This window comes from Siniperca chuatsi, linkage group LG7 (genome assembly GCF_020085105.1).
Source record: "Siniperca chuatsi isolate FFG_IHB_CAS linkage group LG7, ASM2008510v1, whole genome shotgun sequence".
NCBI classification, from domain to species: Eukaryota; Metazoa; Chordata; class Actinopteri; order Centrarchiformes; family Sinipercidae; genus Siniperca; species Siniperca chuatsi.
In genome coordinates this window covers 12,186,013-12,210,288 of record NC_058048.1, presented here as the reverse complement: position 1 = coordinate 12,210,288, position 24,276 = coordinate 12,186,013, and the positions used below count along the sequence as shown (strand labels likewise).

General features: G+C 40.4%; 1 protein-coding gene across 2 annotated transcripts in view; it reads left to right on the top strand.

Moving 5' to 3' along the window:
- si (sucrase-isomaltase (alpha-glucosidase)) overlaps positions 1-24,276 on the top strand; it is a 72,322-nt gene that overhangs the window by 20,375 nt on the left and 27,671 nt on the right. For both annotated transcript variants that reach the window (XM_044202952.1, XM_044202953.1), the window contains exons 16-28: positions 1,987-2,158; positions 3,734-3,850; positions 6,208-6,362; positions 8,723-8,807; positions 12,745-12,801; positions 16,134-16,258; positions 16,512-16,600; positions 16,858-16,907; positions 17,508-17,699; positions 19,978-20,127; positions 20,220-20,426; positions 20,595-20,749; positions 21,592-21,760. In XM_044202952.1, coding sequence (XP_044058887.1) covers positions 1,987-2,158; positions 3,734-3,850; positions 6,208-6,362; positions 8,723-8,807; positions 12,745-12,801; positions 16,134-16,258; positions 16,512-16,600; positions 16,858-16,907; positions 17,508-17,699; positions 19,978-20,127; positions 20,220-20,426; positions 20,595-20,749; positions 21,592-21,760 — 1,723 coding nt within the window. The remainder of the gene's footprint in view (positions 1-1,986; positions 2,159-3,733; positions 3,851-6,207; positions 6,363-8,722; positions 8,808-12,744; positions 12,802-16,133; positions 16,259-16,511; positions 16,601-16,857; positions 16,908-17,507; positions 17,700-19,977; positions 20,128-20,219; positions 20,427-20,594; positions 20,750-21,591; positions 21,761-24,276) is intronic.

Sequence of the window (24,276 nt, the reverse complement as noted above, 5' to 3'; positions counted from 1 at the left end):
TTATTGATATATAGGCAGAATACTCATACATTGATATTGCTGTAATCACTTTAGGGAAACACATGGATGTCTATACACGTTGAGTGCACACATGCTTGCTTGAGTACAAACATTGTCTGTTATACCCATAAACCCTTTCTATGTCTATGCATAATGTGCATCATGCATGCAGGTGGAACACCAGTCTTTGTATATCCTAAATTCAGGTTATGCTAATGGATTTTAAAGCCTACCAAGTTACATAAAGTATGTTACATAAAGTTTGCCTTGCCTCTGCAACTGTGCTTGGGTACCACACCGATAATACAAGTGATGATATTGTGATGAGTGAGGTGGGTCTAAAATTCATGTAGCTAATCTCTGTTTCCATCTCAAAATCGCAAACAAGCACAGAGCAATTTGAAAAAGAGAGTAGCAGAGGAGGTTCAACAGAACACATCAGATTCACCCTTCAAAAACAATCAAAATAGTACAGTAAAGATAGTCAGATGACTAAATTCGTGGAAGCCTGGCACATGAGCAAGTACTGCACAAAAACACAAACCACTTAAATGTCACATGGGGTATAAAGCCTGCAGTCACATTTATCTTAGTACAGGAATTTCTATAGTCTCAAAGCCCTCAGCTAGTCATTTCACACAAGGCTAAAGTTGGCGTCAGTTGCGAGAATTTTAATATGCACTAATGGTGATGGTATGGGAAATTGTATCAATTATAAAGCAGCACACACCTGCACTAATGGGTTTTTGGCTGATGGAAAATAACACCCCATAAAACTAAACAAATGCAATGCACATCCCTTGATGCAGAGCTACATCATATGTTGAGGTTAAAAGTCAAAAAGTAGCAAAGATGATGCCTGAGCAAGACAAATGAATTGTCAAACTACTGATAACAATTAACTTCCAACAATAGGTTATTTTTCTCACGTCAGTATTACAAGGGTTCCTTCATCTTTTTCCCCCACTTATTGAGATATTGTGCAGTTATTTGATGCTGATTCATCACTGCCAGATGCTTTCAGATATACCTCAAATGCCAATAAAAATCATTGCATTTTAATAAAATGCCATTTTAACCTTTCAGGTATTACATTTTTCCCAAATATAGCCTCAAGATTGCTTAGTACAGTGTCTGCAGAAGCAGAAGAAGATATTCTTTCACAATGATATTATTATGGCACATGTATTTGTTTTTATGTTTTTTTAATATTAAAGTAAAATCTTAAAAGGTTGTAATGACATTTGGTTGCGAGACATCCCACTGATCAACTTGGATGTATACAAAGAGAAAGGCTTTTCATATTCATGTAGATTCATGTAGATTCTGTAGATTGTAGACAACATATACTGACTGCAAAATGAATGCAGCTTGTTTCACTTATGACACTTCCTGGTACAGTATTACAAAGACACACATAATATATGCAAAAATGAAAATATAATATAATACTTACATACACATAGTCACACACATGGGCACATACATATGCACTGGAGATCATGACATACAAGCCCTCTGAAGACGACTTGCTGACTCACTCCTTTGGTATTAAAGCCAGCTCATCTCTTTTTGTCTCCTTTCTCACTCCCCCCTTTGTTTTCTCCCTCTGTCCACTAATTGAAATGTATTATTGGCAGGAGACATATTTTGTAAACATCATCAGGGCTTTGTATTGTCATAGAAATCAATGCATCTTCGATTTCCCTCATCAAACAAAATAATAATGTACAATGGGGAAGGAAAAGTATTACTAGTTCTGGCTTTGTCCCCATCTAATATCTCTCTATCTGGCTCTTCTCTGTGTTTGTGTATGATCTATTTGATATTTGTTTCTCCCTTGTGCCGTTTGAACCACCCTTCCTCTCTCTGTCCCTTTGTCCTTTTTATCTTAATGACCTCTCTTTCTCTCTCGCTCTCGCTCTCACTCCCCATCTTCCCCTCTGTTTCTGCTTCTCTCCTTGCTGCCTCCTCTCCATCCCACAGAGCTCTGCAGCGTGTGTTTGGAGGAAACCGTACCCTGATGTTGACCCGCTCCTCCTTTCCAGGTGTGGGAAAATATTCGGGTCACTGGCTGGGGGACAATGCTGCCAACTGGAATGACATAAAATGGGCCATCCCTGGCATGCTTGAGTTTGGGCTCTTTGGGGTTCCCTATGTGAGTAGCAAACCTTCACAGAAGGGCAAATACTGTGCGTATTATGCTTAAAGTAAGTAAAGTTGACAGGAAAAAACATGTTCTACCTGGTTGCCATGACAGGGCTTCACAGGACTGCAAGAAGTAATCTTTTCAGTGTTTCACTTGAGCTACAGATTCAAACATCACATCATACATTTCAGGGTTAACATTTTAATTTGGCCCTCATTTCAAGCCTTTTTACTCAAGTTGCTGTTTGCAGTTTTGTGTTGTAGCCCTGTCAACTTTGATACTGTCATAGCACACTTGCAGAAGAAAAAGTTATGTTTTGTTTGATTTAAATTGCCCATACATTTTGGAAACAGAAAAACTCCAGCGCTCCATGCAGTTTGGTTCATTTCAGAGCAAATATCCATTGACACAGACACATTTCACTTGAGGCTCAGATTCCCCTCAGATAGTATTAATTAAACAGACAGAAATGCCATTAGGTATGTAGAACGCTTGTATCACACAAAAAAGAGCTTGTAACAAATCTCTGTCGTAGCTCTTATTATGCGTTTCAGTTCAGTCAACATGTACTTCTGGCATTCGGAACTGTCTTTCTTTTGTCTTCTTAAAGAGGATTTAGCTGCTAATTGAGCTCTATGTTAACACGTAAGCATAACGACAGAGGGGCGGGCAAGAAAAAGTGTGTCTGGATTGAGATCCATTAAAATGATTCGAAGAACACTGGTTCTCTTTGCAGGAACACCACTATGTTCAAAAACATAGACTCGAAAAAAACACACCACTAGTCAGTACCCCGGGTGTACTCTGTACTGTGTACTTGAATGTGTGTATCCCTAGCACACCGAGTCCAAACAGCGGTAAGAAAACAACAGGGAGTCGAACGCACACGCAAATACACACACACTTCTCCAGCTGTGCACATCAGGTGGTCTTATAGATGCCAACTACATCCTGGTGGGACTGTGTCAAGCAGATTTTAAGTTCTTTGGCGCACACACACACACACACACACACACAAACCAAGAGAGAGACAGAAAGAGAGACAGCAGGAGAAATGGGATTTGGATCGATTCCCTCCCATTGAGTCTGTTGTAAAATGTGGCCAGTAGTAAACAATAGAAAGCAAGCAGTCTCTGTGGACTGGGCTTTGACTGAAGTCTCTTTCTTGGACTCCATTGTGCAATTAATGTAAATAAAGATCACTGTCCACATCTACTGTCTGCCAGTAACTCTTGACTGAATTGAACTGACATCAAGAAAGACATTTTGAAAGGCAAATATGTGGCCAGCAATCATCACATTTTTACTGCAGGAGATTTGTTGACCTCAGATTCAGTTGTCTGTCTGACAGTGCCTGGATTGACATTTATAATATACACAGAGCTACTTTATTTTATTTCAGTTTAATGTACAATCTTCAACTGGAAACCACAGCAACCCCTTTTTCTCTGAGTTTGTAAAATGGCATGCCAAATGTGGGATTCCAATACACTGAATTTAACATTTAAAATAATAGAAAAATACTGTAGTACTGTAATACTGTTTTGGCTAAATGTCAAGCTGTCATCCCCTCATGTGTTTCAGATCGGAGCTGACATCTGTGGATTCTTTGACAACTCCAGTGAAGAGTTATGTCGTCGCTGGATGCAGGTGGGAGCTTTCTATCCCTTCAGCCGGAACCACAACGCTCAGGGCTACAAGGTACTGTAAAGGCATTTTGTTCTACAATTCTTATATTAAGACTGTCAGTTTTAGATTTATGTATCACAAAGCCATTGTTTGGTCTAAAGTGCTGCAGGGTACACCCTTCATTCCAGTACATTATATAGGTGCTATAAACTCAAAGTGGTCAAAAATAGAAACTTCTGTCACCATGGAGATTGTCATCATACCAGCACTAGTACAACTGTGTTATAAAATGGGAGCAGTGGGAACTCTGATTTTGGGTTTAACACTGGGAATGTTAGCTGTTGAAAATCATTATAGTTGCAGTGGGTATTAGAACATCTGAGCCTGAAGTAAAACGTAGCTCAAAAGCTCAGTGCCAGACTGGTACTCATCAAAGAGGCTGAGATTTTACACTTCAGTAAAAGATAACGTTAATGCTAAATTACGTTAAATTACTATAATATGATGTGCCATATGGCGGATCCATGGCCAGCATATTGTAAAATATCAAGCCAATTTCAGCTTAGGTGGCCCCCATAGGCATTAGACCCTTAACTAACCTTTGAATGGGTAGTGGTATCTCTCCCCACTGATGCAAAGCACATCTTCAACTCTAACAGCAGCATGTGATGTTTTTCCTAATGTCTTGTTTTCGTGAGATTTTGGGTGATGAAATTGTGTGATGAGTTAACATTAGAAAAAAAGTGCTACTGTAATTGACCATTCACTGAGCCCCGCCCCCCTTGCTTAGTTAATATTGCTACACCTGTCAAGCTTTCAGTTCTCACACCGCACAATTCATATTGCTGCTTGATTTCAGACAGAGGCAGACAAAAGCAGGCTTCTCATTTCAAGATGCCGACATTTTGTCGGCTAGCTAATTAAGCTAACGTTAGCTGAGTTGGTTAAAACATTGTCTCCGGCTGACTATTTAATGTTTGTTATTGTTATTGTGACTGTTATTTCATTCCAAAATAACCCTGTATAGCTTATATTCTTGGGCAAGCAAGACAGAAGTTAGATGTATGCTTTATTGTGTGTTTCACTTTTAATGTTACATGTTTGTTTTTTGTTTCGGGGAACATAAAACACCATCCAAACTCTTTATATATGTAGTATCACTCTTACTACAGCCCCATGCACACCACGTCATAGTGCAGAGGAATCCAAAGCTTAACACGCCTGCCTTGCCTAGTTACGGTTGCTAAGCTTTGATTGGACAATCGCTGTTCAGGGGAGGGGTTTAGCGAATTGTCAATTAGTTTAGGTTAGGTATTTTAAAAGCTTTTCTAGACTGAATCAGACCAGATTCACAATGTCAACAACTCTCAACAGGTCTCATAATATTAATAATAATAATAATAATAATAATAATAATAATAATAATTTGGACTATAATGAAAATAGAGTGATATTTATGTTTATCTTCAGCAAACACACTATACCTGTAAATGTCACAGGAAAAGCACCTGTTGAGCCTACATCAGTGTGTATATTGATATTATTGTAGATGAACAAAAATAACTTCAAGCTTTGAATAATGTGAAAATTGATGTGGTCGCAACATTCTCCATGTGACATTTCCATGATCATCACTGCTGCAAAAATAGCACAGCATTGAGGTAGGGAATTGGGGGGAGGGGGGGTCGAGTAAGAAATTGTGTGTGTTCGAAAGAGGGATGGTGGGGGGGTTATATTTGCTGGAGGACAGGGACATGATGATGATGAATTTGAAGTACGATTTCCACGAAACGAGACAGCTAATGTGTGACCTTTGCTTTGCCCTAATCATGGCTCTCATCACATGGCCGTGCAGGCCAGTCCAAACACACACATACACACACAGTTCTCATCGCACTCTCAGAGGTGCCAAGGGCATAAATGATTAGCCAGATGAGAGGAGCACGGCCTGTTAGCAGCTAATCACCCTCTCACTATCATAGAAATTAAATCATACTTCTGTTTCTTTCTCACACACTTTTTCCTTTTGTTTCTTTCTATCAAGTTCTCTTTTGCTCATTCTCTTTGCAAACTCTACTGCTTTTAGAGTAGTCCTATGTAAAGTTAATTTCCATTTGAATCATTATAAATAAGGTTAATGTCCACTTATTCATCATGAATAAATTGTAATGTTAAAAAAAAGTCCTTGTTTTAATTCCTCCCCCTTCTCCCAGCTTCTCATCCCTCCTCCACCAAAGTCTGACTCTTAATTTCCCTAATTTTCCATCCAATTAATTCCTTCCTTCATTCAAACAAGTCCTGTCTTTCATCCTCCCATCTCCTTCTCTTTTTTCCTCCCGGTGGACAAAAGACAAATCTTTACTTTCTCTCCGCCCTTCTACTCTTTCGTTCAACAACCCCATCCCTTTAATCCATCTTTTTGTCTGCAGCCCCAGGATCCAGCTGCGTTTGGCCCTGGCTCAACGCTGGTGGAGAGCTCTAAACATTACCTGAGGATACGATACACACTTCTGCCTTACCTCTACACACTCTTCTACAAAGCCCACACCACAGGGGAGACTGTTGTACGTCCTGTCATGCACGAGTAAGTCATTCAAAATATTGTAAGTATACTGTCAAGTCATTGTAATACCTGTTCAGTCAGAGACACTTGCGTAAAGGAATTTATCATTTATAGCAAATGGTTATACAGATAGATTTGGCGTTAAAATGTCTCTGTGAGGGAGCTCTCACAGAATCCAAGCAACGACGAGGAGTCTGCTGAGAGAGCAAAACATGTGAGCATCAGTCTTAGTTTAATCAATGCTAGCAAAGCCCTTCTTATGTGAGATGAGCACAAAAAACATCCTGGCTAACCTCAGATAAACATGTAGCACAATACTAACAGTATCCCAATTCAAGGGGATATTATAAACTATATGTATGTAACTTGGGGGTGCACGGTGGCAGAGCGGCTAAAGCTTAAGCAAATAAGGAGATCGTGGGTTCGTGGGATCGATTCCCGGACCAGACCAACGTCGCACAATCTCTCTGGGTGGAGTCTGCATGTCCTCCCCGTGTTACCGTGGGTTCTCTCCGGGTTCTCCGGCTTCCTCCCACCGTCCAAAGACATGCATGTGTAGGTTAATTGATAACTCTAAATTGCCCGTATTGAATGAATGTGAGAGTGAATGGTTGTCTGTCCTTGTCTGTGTCTGTGTTAGCCCTGCGACGAGTTGGCCACTGTCCAGGGTGTACCCTGCCTAAGGCCCAAAGTCACTGGGATAGGCTCCAGTCACCCGCGACCCCTAACGGGACCAAGCGGTAGAAAATGGATGGATGGATGGATGTATGTAACTTATTGTATGTGAAACAACAGCATGTTGCGCTTCCACTTGATTGCTAGCAAAGTCCTTCTCACCTGTTTAGTAGCTCAAGCAGTTTACCTCAGATGAACATTTAGCGAGGTACTAATAGTTATCTTGATGCAAGGGAAATAGTCTAATGTACTCGACTGTAGAGTAGATGTGGAGAAACACATGTTGCTCTTATGCAAGCCAGGCCTCCTCCTCTTTGTGCAAGCAAAAACAGCAACGAGCAGGAGTTTAGCTTTTTATTATGATTATTATGATATGAACAACCATAAACCAAGTTAGAGTAAACTATTCTGTACAGGTCAGCAAAATAGCATGCAAGTTAATAGAAACGCCCCCAAAACAACTCCAAACCGCAAGCAGATAATATGCCCAAAACCAATGCAACCCATACACGAGTACTCAAATAATTATTTTGGACATCATTTTGGACGAATGAGGGACTACATCGTCTTTGGACATTAAGTCAAGTCAATTTTTTTTATATAGCCCCTCTGTTCTTAGACCCTCGATTTGCATAAGGAAAAACTCCCCACCTCCAATTTTATAAGTTTTTTTAAAAGGGGGAAAAAATGGAAGAAACCCCAGGAAGAGCAACAGAGGAGGGATCCCTCTCCCAGGACGGACAGTTGCTTGTGGGACCAGCTCGGTTTATGTACTCTGTTTTTTGATATTACATTAAACCTACATCGTATTGAACTCTAATACTTGTTTGTGCTAGGCTACTATAAGAGATAAGTAAACAGTGTGGTAGGGAACCTAACTACATCTGGCCCTAGATGAAGGATTTTTCTCCCCTACCAGCTATACAACATCCCAAACGAGCATGCAGAATCCATACATGCCAGTCATTCTTGCATATCACAAATTGAATCTTGAACAGCAACAGCAGAGCAGCAAAGCTGAACCGAGAAATAGCCAACAACAACAATGCAGCCATAGCCAGCTTACTGACATTGCCAAGCAAACACAACCTGCACTGAGCCTAAACACGCCATGTCACTAGCAATGAATGAAAGCACAAGCAGCACAGGTTAGCATAGGCCCCAGTATAATGGTGAGTGGAAATCTGGTTAGTCTTCTGACAGAGCGACCATGGTCCGATATCAAACACAGAAAAACCCAGCTTCTGTCCTGGCATCTGGACTGATGGCTGTTTGACAACCAGCTGACCACTGCGGACAGTGGGCAGCAAACGTCCTTAAAAAAGTCGCCTGACATGTTGTAATGTCACTTATCACTTATTATGTGTAATTCAGCTGTGAATGAGCCAATCATTGTAAAGGATATTACAGACAGCTGTGATGCCAAAATTATAGGATGTAAGTTATAGTGGAAATTTTAAGTGGGCCACAATGTAGCCCTAACTCTTTTCTCTTGTTAGTTTTGTTTTTCTGTGTTAAATTTGAAAAATCTCGAATGAATAATGAATGATGAGGGTGGAAATGGTGGTAATATAACATTTAGTATACTAACATACATTGCCCGAAGCAAAATTCAGACAGGTATTGTCTAAAATATGTATTTGTTTGCCCGAACATAATGAAAAATATATCTAATTGATTCAATACTCGTCTTTGTCACTCCCAAGGTTCTATTCTGACAGCGCCACCTGGACAGTGGAACACCAGTTTCTCTGGGGAAAACACTTGCTCATCACACCTGTACTGGACCCGGTCAGCCAACACACACACAAAAAAAAACATCCCAGAATACTCACACATACATATACAGTATATACATGTTTTGGGCCTTCAAATACATTTGCTCATTCAAAATGCACTTGCATGTACTTTATCATATCCAGACACAGAAACTATGATATACAGCACATATAGAAATGTACATGTAGTAGAGAAATGTGTCTTGCAGATGATGCAGATGAGATGATCAGTTACTCACACACACACACTCACACAGTTATACACACACACACACCCTGACCTCCACTGGGAAAAGATGACATGGGATTTTCTTTGTTGCCCTCCCCTCCTCTCATCCCTCTTTCTTCTCTCTTTCATATCCTCCTTCTTTTCTCTCAGCTCTAATGAGAGCACTGACCTCATTACTAGCAGATTAGAAGTGTAGATAGAAGTGTGTATGTGTGTGTTTGTCTCAGTGTTTGTGTGTATGTGTGTACACAGCGATTGCGGTCATGTCAAAGTGGCCTGATTAATAAGCAATTTAGCATGGCCTCTTGTGAATTACGGAATAGTGGAAAGCGAATTGGATTCATAGTGGGCCCGGGGATAAAGTAACTTCAATCAGTGTGATTGTGGAAAAGTTTCTAATACAAGAAGTGGAGGGTTTATGCTTGCAGTGACTCAGGGTTCGAGCTGTCCTAAGGGTGGGGAAAAGGATGCGAAACCCGCATGAGCACGGTTTCCATGGGGATGCAGCCGTCAAGGATTTCGTCATATGGAAGTGGCCGTGGTTTCAGGTTGGAAAAACTATAGATGCGAAAAGGAAGGGCCATAACATGGATCAAAAAGACAATGGCAAACTGTACCTTCTTTGGGTCCTTTCAAGGCCAGAGGCACAGCTCAACTGTAGTGCAGCTGGAAACAGGATAAGATAAAAATAAATCCATTATCAGTGGGTGTGTTGGCATCAATTATGACCAACTGCTCATTTCCTTCCTCTTTAAAAGCAATGTGCCCTGCATCAAAGTGCCCTGATAACTGAATAGAGAGAAATGTCTGCAAATTCCTCCTAGGAGGAACATTATGACCTTGCTTATCGTGGCACAGAAATTAATGGATTTGCTGTACATTAGATAAACTTATTCAGGAATTAGATAAACATTTGCTTACCATGTTGCCCTCATCTGGAAACTCTTTGTGTGACACTGTAAACAAAGGACAGTGTGATTATAAGGGGGCATCTGATAATCAGTTCCTGATATGTACAGAGGATACATTCAGTCCTACAATTCTCACTCAATGCATCATGGCACATTCTGACAGATCTATGTTCGAAACCAGTCATTCACACCACAGCCATGTACAGTTTACAACTGGTATGAGAGTTATTTTTTCTTAGCTTGAGGGAGTACAAATTTAATATCAATTTTGCAAATATATCATTCATAAACAGAGTTTGTAAGCAAATGAGTAACATGTGTTCATGTGCCCAGAACTTGGGTCAAACCAAACCCAAAACACCAAATATGCACCATGCTGCATGATCAGTACTGACAAAAACCCATACTGAACCTCCCCTCCTACTCCTGCATACTGAAGTTCATGGCAGGCAGAGAAATACCAAACAGGGACAAGTAAGCAATAAAAAAACTGTATCTGATAGAAAAGCCACATTAACAGCATAACATAGCCAATACAGCCACAAAATCGCACACTGTTTGTTATACATTGAAAACTAGTGTCAAGGTGGTTTTGAGCAATGTAAAGTATTTACATTGCGTTTCTCACACTTTAGGGTGATAATGTAACCTAAATCTACCTGTATAAGCGTTGTTGTAAAGGTAAAGGTTGTGTCTAAATGAGACTAACTGTAAATTAGGATTTTTGTCTCCTCTCACATATTATGTTGGAGCGTTTTTTTCCAGGATGTATGCAAATAACATCAGTTTACGAAACATGGCCTGTTGTGTTTTGACATGAAAACCTTAATCTCCCATAGAAGTAACATAGCAGCACAGTGTAGCACATTGACAAAAGCTTTAGAAGCATTTCGGACCTCTGCTACACCACTTGAAAAGGATTATTTCCAAATGACAGATCCGATGTGGCTGAATATTCATCTTTTTTGGTGACAGGGTGCTGCTGAGTCGTGGTGATTTGGTCTAAGCCACGGTAAGGGCAGGCATTAAGAACATACTATCTGTTACAGATGCATCAGGCTGTGAAGGGCCATATGAAGAGATAGTGTCAGCCACTCGAGTGACGTCAAAGGCTGATCTTTAACAACCCTTCACATCCTACCTTCACTTTTCTTTTTCATTATTCTCATCTCTCTGTCTCTTTCTATTTATTGCTCTGTCCGCCTGCCTCTCCCATTCTCTAATGATGCTCTTGCTCTATCATTCAGATCAGTCGATGCTTTAACCTTGATCTCTGTGATAAACTGGGGAGATCTCCTGCACTCTCTCTCTGTCATCCCCTCTGGTCTTCATCCATGCTTCCACTCTCCCTCCTCTTGCCCATTACTCCCTTTTCTTTTTAGCTCATCCTTTCATCAAACGTTGACTCCTTTATCTCATCTGCATTCTCTTAATCAGCTGCTGTCAACTCACCCTTGTGATCCCATTTCATTTCATCCCACCCCCTCCCTGTGTCTCTCTCTGCCCCTCTCATCTACCTCAGCTACCATCTGATCAGTCTGCCAGTATGAATCTTTGGCCCACCTGATCAAATCTTACCTTATGGCTAACTGAGCTTCAGTATTCTAAATGAGGATACAGGCCTCACGCCTTGTCCCTCTCAATCACAGTTAGCAGCCATGCTAAGTCCTGCAGTCCTTTCCCATTTGTCAGCGTGGTGAGTGATAGGCACCGCGAGCAAATCAGACACCAGAAAACAAGGTATAGGGGGAGCATCCATTTCCCTGGGGCTGTCATCCCACAGGCTGTGCAGCAGTTGTGACAAGTGATCGGCCTCAAAATGCGAATGTGGCCCCCAAAGAGGACATCAAGTCATTTAATTTGGTTAGCAGTCCATTATAGCAATATGTCTCTATCATATTTCACTCTTTACAGTGTTTCACATGTATTTTCTTTTATGTTTTGCTTTTCAAATTTGCTCTCATTTGCCTCTGTTTAATTATCCTTTGTTCCTTTTTCTCTTGCCTGTTTATTTTTTCTTGGTGTCCTGTCACCCCCCTTTCTTGTTCCTAATAACAGGTCCCAGAGGGCCTCAAAATAGGACATGCAGCTGAAGAGAGAGAGAGAGAGAGAGAGAGAGAGAGAGAGAGATAGGAGAGATATGCCATCAGTGCCTTTGACAGAAGGCCTTGGCCTACACAGCTGACATAGTGTATTTCACAATTTGGTCTGTTTTGAGAAGGACCTGTGGTTCTCTCTTTCTTTCGCTGTGCTCTGCCCTGTCAGGGAAGTGACAACGCTATCAAAGGCTTGGCGCTCTTCTATTGATTGCTCCCGTCCGTCCACCACCTTAAGCCATCAAAGGGTGTCACCTATCAGTTGCTTGATGCTGTCTTTTCCATCTGTTGCACCATAGCACTGTGGACTGAAATGTCACAAGGGCTTTGTGGAAACTTTATATCAGATGATAGGCAGTTTTAAAATAACTCCTTGAAGGTGACATTTTCTTCTTATTTATTATTAAGTTGCAGTGATTTATGGCAGCGAGAAATAGCTATGCTTCCTTTGTGGTGTATTGTAGCTTCTCTCATCTATAGCCTTGTAAGATTAAAGTGTCAGGATTGGTGCAGAGAGCTAAAGCAGGTGTTACTGGCTGCAAACACAAATCAAACACAGGCATGCTGTCACACAAAACGCAAAGCTGACACGTGCTGATGTCTACTCCACAAATCAGAGGCATACGACGAATTTAATGGCAAAAACAAACATTTAGATCATTGTTCAAATATGCACACACGAAGAAACATTTTGTTCTTGTTCTTCTTCTGCAGGGTGTGGACAAGGTGCGGGCATATGTCCCAGACGCTGTGTGGTATGACTATGAGACGGTAAGGCCATTCTACTCACTTTAAAATAGTTTCCTCTAAAGCACATCCATTTCCAGATGTGTCACAAGAGAAATTATCAATTGTGTGATAATTGTAATTATGATAATTGTATCTGGTAAAATTGTTGTTGTGATACCTGTATATAAAACATGGTCAAATAGGCAATGTGAGAAAACAATCAATTTATACTTTAATTAAACAGCACAGTATGAATGTATGAAGTTTGTCCCACCTGATTTAGATACATGAACAATACAGAATATTAAAAACACCATTCAATAAAATGCAGTCCAATTCAAAACCACAAGGCGTACAAAATTACCATAGATTTGAATCAACATCTCTCTGATACAGTCTTAAGAAAAGCTTCATAAATAGGAGAAATGGGATGACAAATCAAATGACAGAATTAATTGCAGGGTTATTGTATTAGAATGATGATTCATTAGAATGAATTGGACTGTACAGGTGTACCTAATTAATTGGTAATATAAATGTGTGCTGCTCAACAAAAATGAGAAAGGAGGCTTATAAGTATTATGTTGGTGGAAATAACACATACACAAAGAACATGTATCACATGAAAGTCTTTGCCTCAAGTTCTTTGTTTGAGACTGGGAGACGAGAGCGATAAGACAGAGCGAGAGTGAGGACAAAGATAGAGTGAAAGAGGGGACAGGGAAGAGAGGAGAGAGACTATCTCCCTGACAGAGAGATAAAAGAGGTGTTGAGCTCCTTTGGGACCTTATTTTGGCATCACAGTGGCAATGTAAAGCGCCCACTGATCAGATGAACGATTAGATTGGCTGTCTTGCCGCCGGCCCCTTGTCCTGGTTGGTCCCCTGTGATTATCTGGGTAGGAGGATGGAAGAGTGGGGGGAGTACTGATGTAGTGAAAATGACCATGAAAAGTTTCAGAGGAAAGAAAATATGTAACAATAGAGGGATGAAGGAGAGAAAACTGACGGGAGTCGAACAAAGAGAAGGTAGGGAGAAAAGAAGGATAGTACATGGAGAGAGAGGAAAAGCAAGGACAAGAGAGAAAATGAGAAGAAGAAAAAGGGGATGACAATTACAGTATCTAGAGAAGTGGGAAGATGAGAGGATTGACCAGCAGGAATAAGGAGAAGAAGAGAAGACAAGGCAAGAGAAGACCTCCTTAAGGCAGACAATGAAGGGGTGATAAGATCTGAAATTGCTTGTAGACGCTCCACTAACTCCAGCCCACACACTCGCCCATACTCTACTGTACTGCATAAAATGGTACATGCACACACACACTCTATCGCACACACACACACACACACACACACACACACACACACACACACTCCTCCATTCCCATGGAGGAAAATGGGATAAAAAAAGAATTAGAGCAACACAAGAGAGAATAACACGTTGTGGAGAAGGAAGTAGGTAGAAAGAGAATGAGAGGAGATGGAGAGAAGAGAGTTTTAAATTGTTTTAGTCTGGTCTGAGGATTCAGTCCTTGGGGGATCAGAAATTAACTGTGCTCTATCTGGACCCTCAGAGAAATGAGTAGAGGGGCAGAGAGAGACACAGAAAGGGATTTTGTCTTCTCATCTTAAAAAAAAGCGCTTCTTAGCAGAACAGCCCAGTCTGACATTTTATCATTACAATGCCAAAACTAACACATTTGACTTCATCCTCAAGTGACCCAGTCACTGCATTTTCTAAACTTTTTTGTAAGAATTTAAAATGTTTCAAAAACTCAACTGTGAGCAAGCCCATTGTACAAAATTTGTTTGTTAGATAACTAAAACTACAAGGACGTGCAGTATTTTCCTATTTAACCCATGACTTACATTTAAAGGATCAGTTCACCCAAATTACATTACATTATTTTCTCACTTACCTCTAGTGGCTTAGCTAGTGTATGTAGATGGTTTTTGCTATTTTTACTCAGGTTTTCAGATATTCTACTCTAACATTTCTGCTGCAACCCCAATACAATGGAGATTACTGGAATTGTATTTGTGGAGCTCACAGTATTAGAAATTAAAATACAAAAACCCTATGACTCTGCATATATATTCCACAAATATCAGTTTGAACAGATATCACAGGGACATTTCTTTTCAGTAGAAAGTAGTCCCAATGAAAGTGTCCACAGTAAGGTCTACAGAGTATCCGGAGTAAACAAATAACTAAAAACTTTGAGGTGTACCTGGCTGCAGCCTGCATAACATTACTCCACTCCTCCACCAATAGATTGTCCTTGCTCCCGAAGGAGAAACGGGTAGTACAAGTGGAGTTATGTGTCCTCATGCCGTCAGAGAACTGGCTAAATGGATCTGTGAAGCTAAATGATTCTAGCTCAATTAATGAAATCTAATGAGGAAATGGCTGGTTCAATGGTAATTATGCTAGCAAACTTTCAAGTGATCAAAACAATATGTAATGTCAAAGTTATCAATTTATGAGGTGCATATTATGGATGTTTAACTTGTCAACTCATGGTTCAAAGTGATCATTACGTTTAAAATTTGAATCAGAGAGTTTACAGATGAACAGTTCCCCTCATGACATTCTTAGCTTAGTAACGTATACCGATAGGTCCTTTTCATTTTATGAACAGACTGGTGTTGTTTAACCCCGCCCAAACCCAAGTGTAAACCAATGAAAATCAACGTTTATCGATCAAACCACGGTGGATGGGATTAAACGTTTGACTTTGAACCCGCCCCGTTTTGCAGGCTGCAGACAGGTATACTTGAAAACTTCTGCAAGTCTAGATACAACTAGGGGTAAGTGAGAATTAATTTGTTTGTAAACTGATCCTTCAAAGCATTTTTTGATTACTTTTTGAATTATTCTGTAAGCTTATGCAATGAAACTTAATGCAACAACTGATGCAATCAGGTTCAAGTATCTCCTATTTCTAAGAGTGGAATTTATAGCTGTGGAGGCTGAAAGTCATCATCAATATCTTTAGGTTTACTGTGCTGTTGTAACTCAAGATTCAGTATAGTATCCTGTGTGTGTATTCACTGTGTTTGACTGCAAAGTAGCTTTGGACCCAATAAATGTCCCAGCAGGGTTGCAGACCCAGACTAATAACTGATCCATTTACAACACAGGTTTTCCCCGCATTTCTGCTTCAGTGTTAAAGGGGCCTCAGCTAAAGTCAAACTGCATTGTAGAGACGGCAATCACAGAAGCCCAAAGCCAGTATTTTCCAGCCCAGTTATGTGAAAAATTATGGCCACTGTCCTAACCTTGAAATGGGCGGTATGCAGATTGTCTTGCCCTCAGAGCATCACATGGGGGAATTTAGGTGAGTTAATAGATTATGTTGTCTTACCAATCAGATGGAACGACTGGCAGACCGCAGAAAGCATGTTGATATGCATCTACCAGCTGACAAGCTTGGTTTACACATCAGAGGTGGTGCGATCCTCCCCACACAGAGACCCAATGTCACCACCACATACAGGTACACACTCAAGCTATCACATACAGTGATTACATGGCATGTACATTCATATTATCATGTACACACAGAAGCATATACACAGATCAACATATTTTCAGTCAAGTGCACATAATCATAAATGTATCAAATTTTGTCTCCTGTTACATTTGGTTCATGTGCACACATGTATTTAGTAGTAGTAGAGTCATTGAATTGTAATGACATGTGCGTATGGTGATTGTATTTTTGTGTGTGTTTATGTGTATGTCTTTAGTCGGCGTAACCCCATGGGTTTGATCGTTGCTCTTGATGACAACAACCAGGCAGCTGGGGAGCTTTTCTGGGATGATGGAGATTCCAGAGGTATTGTGTGCAAATGTGTGAGACAGGATCATCTGCATCTTCTTATTACCACTCATTAAAGGCATTTTTATGAGCATCGAATTGAAGCTCTTGTCTTGTTAAGCACAATGCATCACATGAGTCAGTACTGTTCAAACACTAACAGTCAGCTCACACACATTAACAAGTGAAGGTCAGTGACTCTACTGTGTGGCTGTACATCAGTTGCGTCAAACTGCTGTGACAAACATTAACATCTGCTCTTTTTCTTGTTACAGAAACCGTAAAAACAGGCAACCACATCCACTACATGTTCTCCGCTGTCTATGTAAGTTTCCCTCGCACGCATCCAAACCGTCTTTTAAATCCAGCCCACATATTCCTTTTGACCTGAACTCTAGTCCAGAACACCAAGCACAATTGATCCATGTTACGCGGCTGAAGCTTTGTTGGATCAAGTACCCCATGTTCCTGCTTCACACAGCACTGAGGTTTGCCTTGCATGTTTAATGTAGGCTGGTGATGTTCTTCCTGCACGTTAGCATTGTACTGGGGTAGGGGGTTTACAGACAGGAAATCTATCGGAACAGCTGTTTGACTGACCGACATGAGTTTGTGGAGTTTATAAGCTGGCTGCTTTACCAGAATCAGAAATCAGAATCAGAAATACTTTATTGTTCCCCGAGGGGAAACTCTTTTAGGAAACTCAGTAGGCTATATATGATAACAGCAAGTGATGTAAGCTGTGGTTGTTGTACATTGGAATAGACTCTATCTATCAATCTATCTTTCTATCTATTGAAAACAGCAAAAAAGAAAAAAAAGAATGTAAATTTAGCAGTAATAATAAGCATTTAAAGTTTGAGAGCATGCAATAACTTTAATGGATTCAAATTAGACATATAATTGTGTGTCCTCTGCCTTATAGGGAGTGCTGACAATGCAGGTGACCCATGCTGGCTACAGGGACCCAAACAACCTGAAGTTTGAGAACATTATTGTACTGGGTGTGCCTCATCCTCCCATCTCCGTCTCTGTGACTCATGTTAGCACCAGACCACATGGAAACTCTACCACCACACTGCCGAACGCCAACATAGAGTACAATGGAGCCAAGAAGGTAAACACACACATGTTCATAGACATCGTCATGCACAAATGCAAAATAAAAACAGCAACCATGCCAGGGGAAATTACTTTTACAGAAAAGGCATTTAAATGTTGCATATAAGTTTAACACAATGTAACAATTCTAACAATGTAAAATTTCTTTTTACACTTTCGAGGAAGTGTTCAGGCATATGACTGCGCTAATCATTATTTTATATGAACAATGGATTAAATGTGTAATGTGAAAGGCTTCGCTTGTAGTGATGAACCCAGTACAAAGCATTTTAGCATCTTTCAGCTTCTTGTTTTGGTTTTACTTTTGATGTTTTAGTTCAGTCTTACATCTCTTACAACTTTGTCTCCAGCAGCTGTGAGAGGCAGTTTTAACAAAAAAAGCTCTGACAAACCCACTGTACACTATCTGCCCAGCACCAAACAGCAGACAGGCAAAGTTAGTGATTAGCCAGTGAACATAGTGGAGCATTAAGCAGTTAGGGACTCAGGAGTTGTCTCTATTTCAGGAGTTGATGGAGACCAGATCAGAGCCAAACAGAGTGAATATTGGTCTTACATTCATCAGGTGGCCAGAAATACAACTCAAAATAAAAGCTAATGGTTCTCCATGTCTGCTGAATGTGTCAATAGGCAACTATTTGCTAACAAGTTCACCATATCAACTTTATAATATGATATGTCAGTGCTATGATGTCAGTTCTTTACAGCTTGTCCTGCTGCCTCTAAGTGATTAACTACTGCTTTAAAAATGAAATTACTAAAAACAAATGTTGTTGTTGTTTGTTACATTTTTGGCTTTTAATCTGCATTCCTAGTATTAAGTTAATCACATTTGGGAATGTCAAATAGCATAATTGAAAATGATCAATTCTTTGTTGGTTGTATTAGTATAATAATGAATAAATAATGGATAAGCACTATATAGTCATAACAAATGACAAAACCACCACACATATTTTCAAATATTTCCACTACATCAGGAAAACCTTGCTGTGCTGATGCAGGACAGATGCAGGGTGGATGAGTTATACAGTGGCTACTCTTGTAGGTGTTTGCCATTTGTTTCAATAAGACCAGGAGTTAAACCATTACTGTACATTTCAAGATTCGCCTATAAGTGTAAGAAAATATAACAATTTACATTAGGTGAGGAACATAAAAGCTTTGTTTGAGTATATGTGGTTGTGTGAGAAAGAGAGTGAGGAAGAAAAAGAGCAATGATCCTACAGTAAGCGGCCAGGGTTCTGAGCGAAAGGCTACAAAGTCTATAAAGTGTCAAAAAGTTCAGTTAAGTAATACTATATAGATTTGCTTTGTGTCTGTGTGTATATTTGCGTGCTCACATGTGTTCATGTGTGTGTGGTCGTGGCAATGCTTGTGAAGATCCTCAAGGTCTCTCTGGTCACACACACAAGTATGCATTTATCAAATGACTCTCAGCGGTAATCATTTCCTGGGGGTGAAGGGTAAATGTGCTGTTAAACCTAAACTCTGGCTTGTCATGTCCATCAGTCTTTGTATGCCTAGTCAGACTGGGCCTTGAATATAGCTCACAGCCACCACTACTTTACAATGAGTCACATTCAGCTCCTTGTATTTTATTTCGATTTTTCACTTGATTGCGTTATGCTTTTTTTTAACCATTTCCTGCCTACTATAGAGCCTTAATGCCTAGTACAGTGCTCACAGTGGAAGTGTAAAATGCCTCCCAGACAGTCTCTTTGAGCTCTTTTTATCCCTTCCTTTCTTTCTTTCTTTCTCTTATCCGTTATTTTCTTCCCTCCCTTCCCTGTCCCTTCAATTTCTGTATGTATCCCTCTGCCCATTCCTGCCTTTGCTGGTTCTTTGCTCTTTTCCTCTTTCTAAATATGCCTTCTTGTGGGTTTTTATGTCCTGCAAGATGCATTTTACACAATAGAATTGAAGCATGAATCCAAAATAAAATGAGACAAGCAAAAAAGATCCCGGAAGTCTACTTACCAGCTGAGAATGTATCAGAGGGTGACTATAGTGACTAGAGTGAAAGGGGCTCCCTGAGATTTGTTGGGAATGACTCATAATTCCAGGCAGAGGCTGTTGAAACAGCGAGGGAAATTAACAGCTGTGTCTTAATTGATAGCACATGCAACGTCAAGCACACATTCTGTCTCAAGGAAGCATGTCTGGGCTTAATGTTCTCTCATTGGCATCTCTGGATTAAATAATCACTGCTTTTTCTCACCTTTCTCCTCCCTTTCACTTCATCTCTCTCTCTCTCACACACACACACACAGGTTTTATTCCTGAGTGGCCTCTCCCTGACGGTGGGGGAGACCTATCTGGTGCAGTGGGAACTGGAGGCAGAGGAGTACCAGCGCTTTGACTGCTATCCAGAGGAGCATGCAGATGAGGCTAAGTGCAAGGCCAGAGGCTGCATCTGGGAGGTGAGGGTTCATCTATCACTAAACAGCCGGAAAAGTTTTGTTTTTAAACAGCTGTAAAATTCTGATACGCTTTCCTTTCTGTTCCCATTCAGACAAGCACCATAGAACGTGTTCCATGGTGCTTCTATCCAAAAGACTTTGGATACTCTGTTACAGCAACCAAAGAAAGCAACTCAGGCATGACAGTTGATATCACTCGGAACAAGAAGTACAGGAGCAGTGGTCGCCCAGAGTCACCAGACATTGACACACTCCGTGTTGAGATCCACTACCACAGCAGTGACATGCTGCAGTTCAAGGTGTGTGTTTATTTGTTTGTGCTAGTAGGGGTGCATTCTCTTGCATATATTTTTTTTTCTTTCTTAGTGTCTTTCTCTACGCTCCTTCTCTGACTGTTTTTCTTTATTTCCTGCTTGCCTGCTCCACATAAACACACACAGACACACTAACATCCCCTCCTTGTCCAGATCCAGGACCCGGCCACTCATCGTTATGAGGTTCCAGTGCCGCTGTCAGTTCCTGCTGCTCCTGAGACTAACGAGAACAAGAGGCTTTACAAGGTCCTTGTTACCAACAACCCATTCGGCATCCAGGTCATAAGGAAAAGCACAGGAACCAAGATGTGAGTATTTCACTTGTACGAGTGGTTCAGTTGGGCTGAGGTTGTTGTTATGTGTTTTAGAGGTTTTATTCTGTTTCATAAGTTTTGGGTTTATCGCTGTTGTTTTGGGGTTCTGTCATTCTAAGACAAATTAACATCCACTATAGCACTTGCTAAAGTTAAACAATAATGAATTTGTTTTCTGGTTAAATAAAGGTTTAATAATTAAAAAAAATATATATACTGTCCTAATCATTAAGGTAAATGAATATGTATTCCATGCTATATTTTGTTTTCACAAGGACGACGCAATCCCTTGTCGTTGTCCTTTAAATTGGCCCCCTTAGGGTGGTGATTCACCATGCAATTTTGGGCAATATAGATGCTCCCATTAACAAGCAATCAAGTGAGACATGGGATAAAAATTCAGTTCAACTATTTCCAGGCAAGAAACTAATTTTAGTTTAAAGTAACAATGCTGAGTCAACTCCTCTGCCACTGTTACCCAATCAGATATGCTCAGGAAGGTTGCCGTGTGTATCAGCACTTAAAGTAGTTTCCTCTTGTTCAGAAGTCGTGATGATGTCACATGAAGCAGTCGAGCATCTGAGAGTCTTTTCAAAGCATATCTTTAAGCAAGGGTGACATTATTTTGTAGTTAAGCCTTTCGTGTTTTTTAGAAGTGTCAGTTGAATTTTTACTAATTAAAATTTATGAAGTATGTTGAAGGGATGTCTGCAGTTCCTACGGGTTATTATGCTTATTTGTGTCAAACATATTGTGAATAACTGCCTTTGACAATAATTCCCTCTCCCCCTCTCTCTCCATCTCGCATTGATGTAATCCCCTGTCTCTTTTCTCAGTTGGGACTCCTCTGTGCCAGGTTTTACATTCTCAGACATGTTCATCCAAGTGTCTACTAGACTGTCATCAGAGTTTGTCTACGGCTTTGGAGAGACCGAGCATCCCACCTATAAACACAACCTCAACTATCACACCTGGGGTATGTTCTCCAAGGACCAGCCTCCTGGTGTAAGTATCACACTAAAGCAGAGATTTAGCTGTTATTTCACACTGCTGTTGATGAATAGTAAACATATCATCTGTTTCACTAGTAATGAATTCCATGAGCAAAATCTGATACTGAATTACATTATTGTTTACAGAAACAACGCGCCCCCTCCATCCTTTTTAAAGCATTGGCATGTTCCATCACAAGTAATTTAGTGCTTGTTATGGCATATGTAACACAGCGCTCTGCATTGAATGCCTTTAACATCACACCCTCTAGAGACTGCAGAGGTGACTTGTAAACAGCCTTCCTGCACAGTATGTAAACTTGTCTTTCTCATATTCGTGCCGCTTTGATGTGGTGCTGTTGATATGAACGGCGGAGTGTCATCATGTTTTCCCCACAGGTGTCAAGGCCAGACAGGATGAGGTTTCCACCTGCATCAGCATTATCAAGCCTAATTGCTGAGCTGTCAAGACAGCTCCACAGGGTTCAGACAAATGTTATGGGACCCCTTGGAGAGCAAGGGAATTAGAGTTTGAAAGAAAAAAAAAAAGAAGGAAAAGGGAAAGCGGATGAAAATTAGAAAAAAAATATAGAGCAGACAGGATGACATGGACTCTGTACTTACACAGTCTTGAGGTGTAATTTGTATTTGTATGGAGGTGTAATTTGCAAAGACATGGAGAGATTGAGAGTGTGCAGCTGAGAGTAATAGTAATAGAAATATTGCTTCTACTACTTCTACTACTACCACTAATACTAGGCCAAGCTAGTAGTTAACAGTTGGGATCAGTTTTGGGACAAATCTACACTCAATCTACAATCACTTATTCATATCCCCTCTTCTGTCACTCTCCATTGCCTCTGCAGCATCTGCTAAAGCCTCACTGAGCTAAATTTGCAGTTCAAACATCTCTGAACCACAGTCTTGCCTGTAAGTGAACGTGGAGACTGAAGTCACTGTCACTGCTTTCAATGTCGGCAGGTAAAATGAAAAGACTTTTCAGGTCATGTGAGTGAATCATGAGCCATTGTCGGCCGGTATACATAACAACAGTTACATATGAAACTACAGTTCCGTAAATTGGGGATGGCTGCCAGATCTAGGCAATAACACAGCTGAAAATAGCTGAAACATGTCAGTGGGGAGAGTCTGGGTTTGAACGGTGGTGTATTTAAGCTAAAACCCGTTGTTAAATTGCTCTTTAAGAGCAGTTTAGCACGACGTAAAGTACTATCCAGGTTACTGACCGTGCAGGCCAAAAATGTTCCTCAGAAAGACATACAACGTTTTTTCTCATACAGTGTTTCACCATTTATGAGACCTCTCTACCACTTACCAAGTACAAACAAAAAAATGATGGGTGGCCAATTTCTTAAAGGTGTGACCTTGCAGTGGAACCATCTTAACCTTTATCTAAAAAGTTACGTTGCCTGAGATTACATTGTCTTTAGCTTTATAGACTAACCAACAATTACACAGAAATAAAGAGATAATTTCAAAAGAACAGACACAAACCGAACAGAAAAACAAAGTGAACACATATGCAATACAGAGCATACTGTCTGATTCTACTCTCATGGGTCATTTTTGTTCAAAACTTACACAACTGCAGCAACATGAAAGAACACTTGATAGTTGAGGGAAGCTCAGACATAAATATGTAATTATAATTCACCAAGTAAATTGCTTATTTCAAATTTTTATTTAGAAGAGTGTCCATAGTTGGACTAGTAGAGTCCATGTAAATGTATCCAGAATGAGTGTGTCTGTTTTGAGTGAGAAATCGAGAAAGACAGAGAGAGACCAAGAAAACACTGTCCCTGACTGTCACTCTTTGTTAGTGGACAAGCTAATGACCTTTCTCCTTCTTGAGTCAGGCCATCGCACCATGTAGCAGGGCCACAGGGACACAAGCACACACAAAGTAAGAAAAGCACACATCCCAAAAAAACAGATACAGAGCCAGTCCTTAGAGCCATTATATTACAGTTTAACAACTTCTTATGTACCAGAGGTGCAGGAGGCTGATGGAGTGTGATGTGCCCATGAGTTTTCATTGCAGGACGGTGACATCTAAAAGTGGCAGATTTCCTGTCCCACGCCACCTTTCTATCTAGTCCTCTTAGCCCAGTCTGTCTTGTTCCATCCTCATCTAAACACTCTAGACAACTCTGGGACCCTCACAGTAGTTACAGAAAGAACTCTCATAATCTGAAACTCAACTCATTCCCACTAGAACAATATATTGTTACATATGCATAATTACTGAAGCACACTGCTGTATGTGCATGCAGAAAATCAATGCAAGCAAATGCAAAAATACATCTTGCCAAACTGAATTTGGTAACCACCAAGCTACAGTTTTGTCATTAATTTCAATGTTCTGTATGCCACATTTAGGACTTCCTGATTTTGTTATAGCACCCGGCAGCAACTCAAATCCCCAAATAACATCTTCGTTCTCTGTTGATGTCTTCCAATTCAGGCCAGAGATTTTCTTGGGATTTGGGAGCACTGTTGGGTGGTATA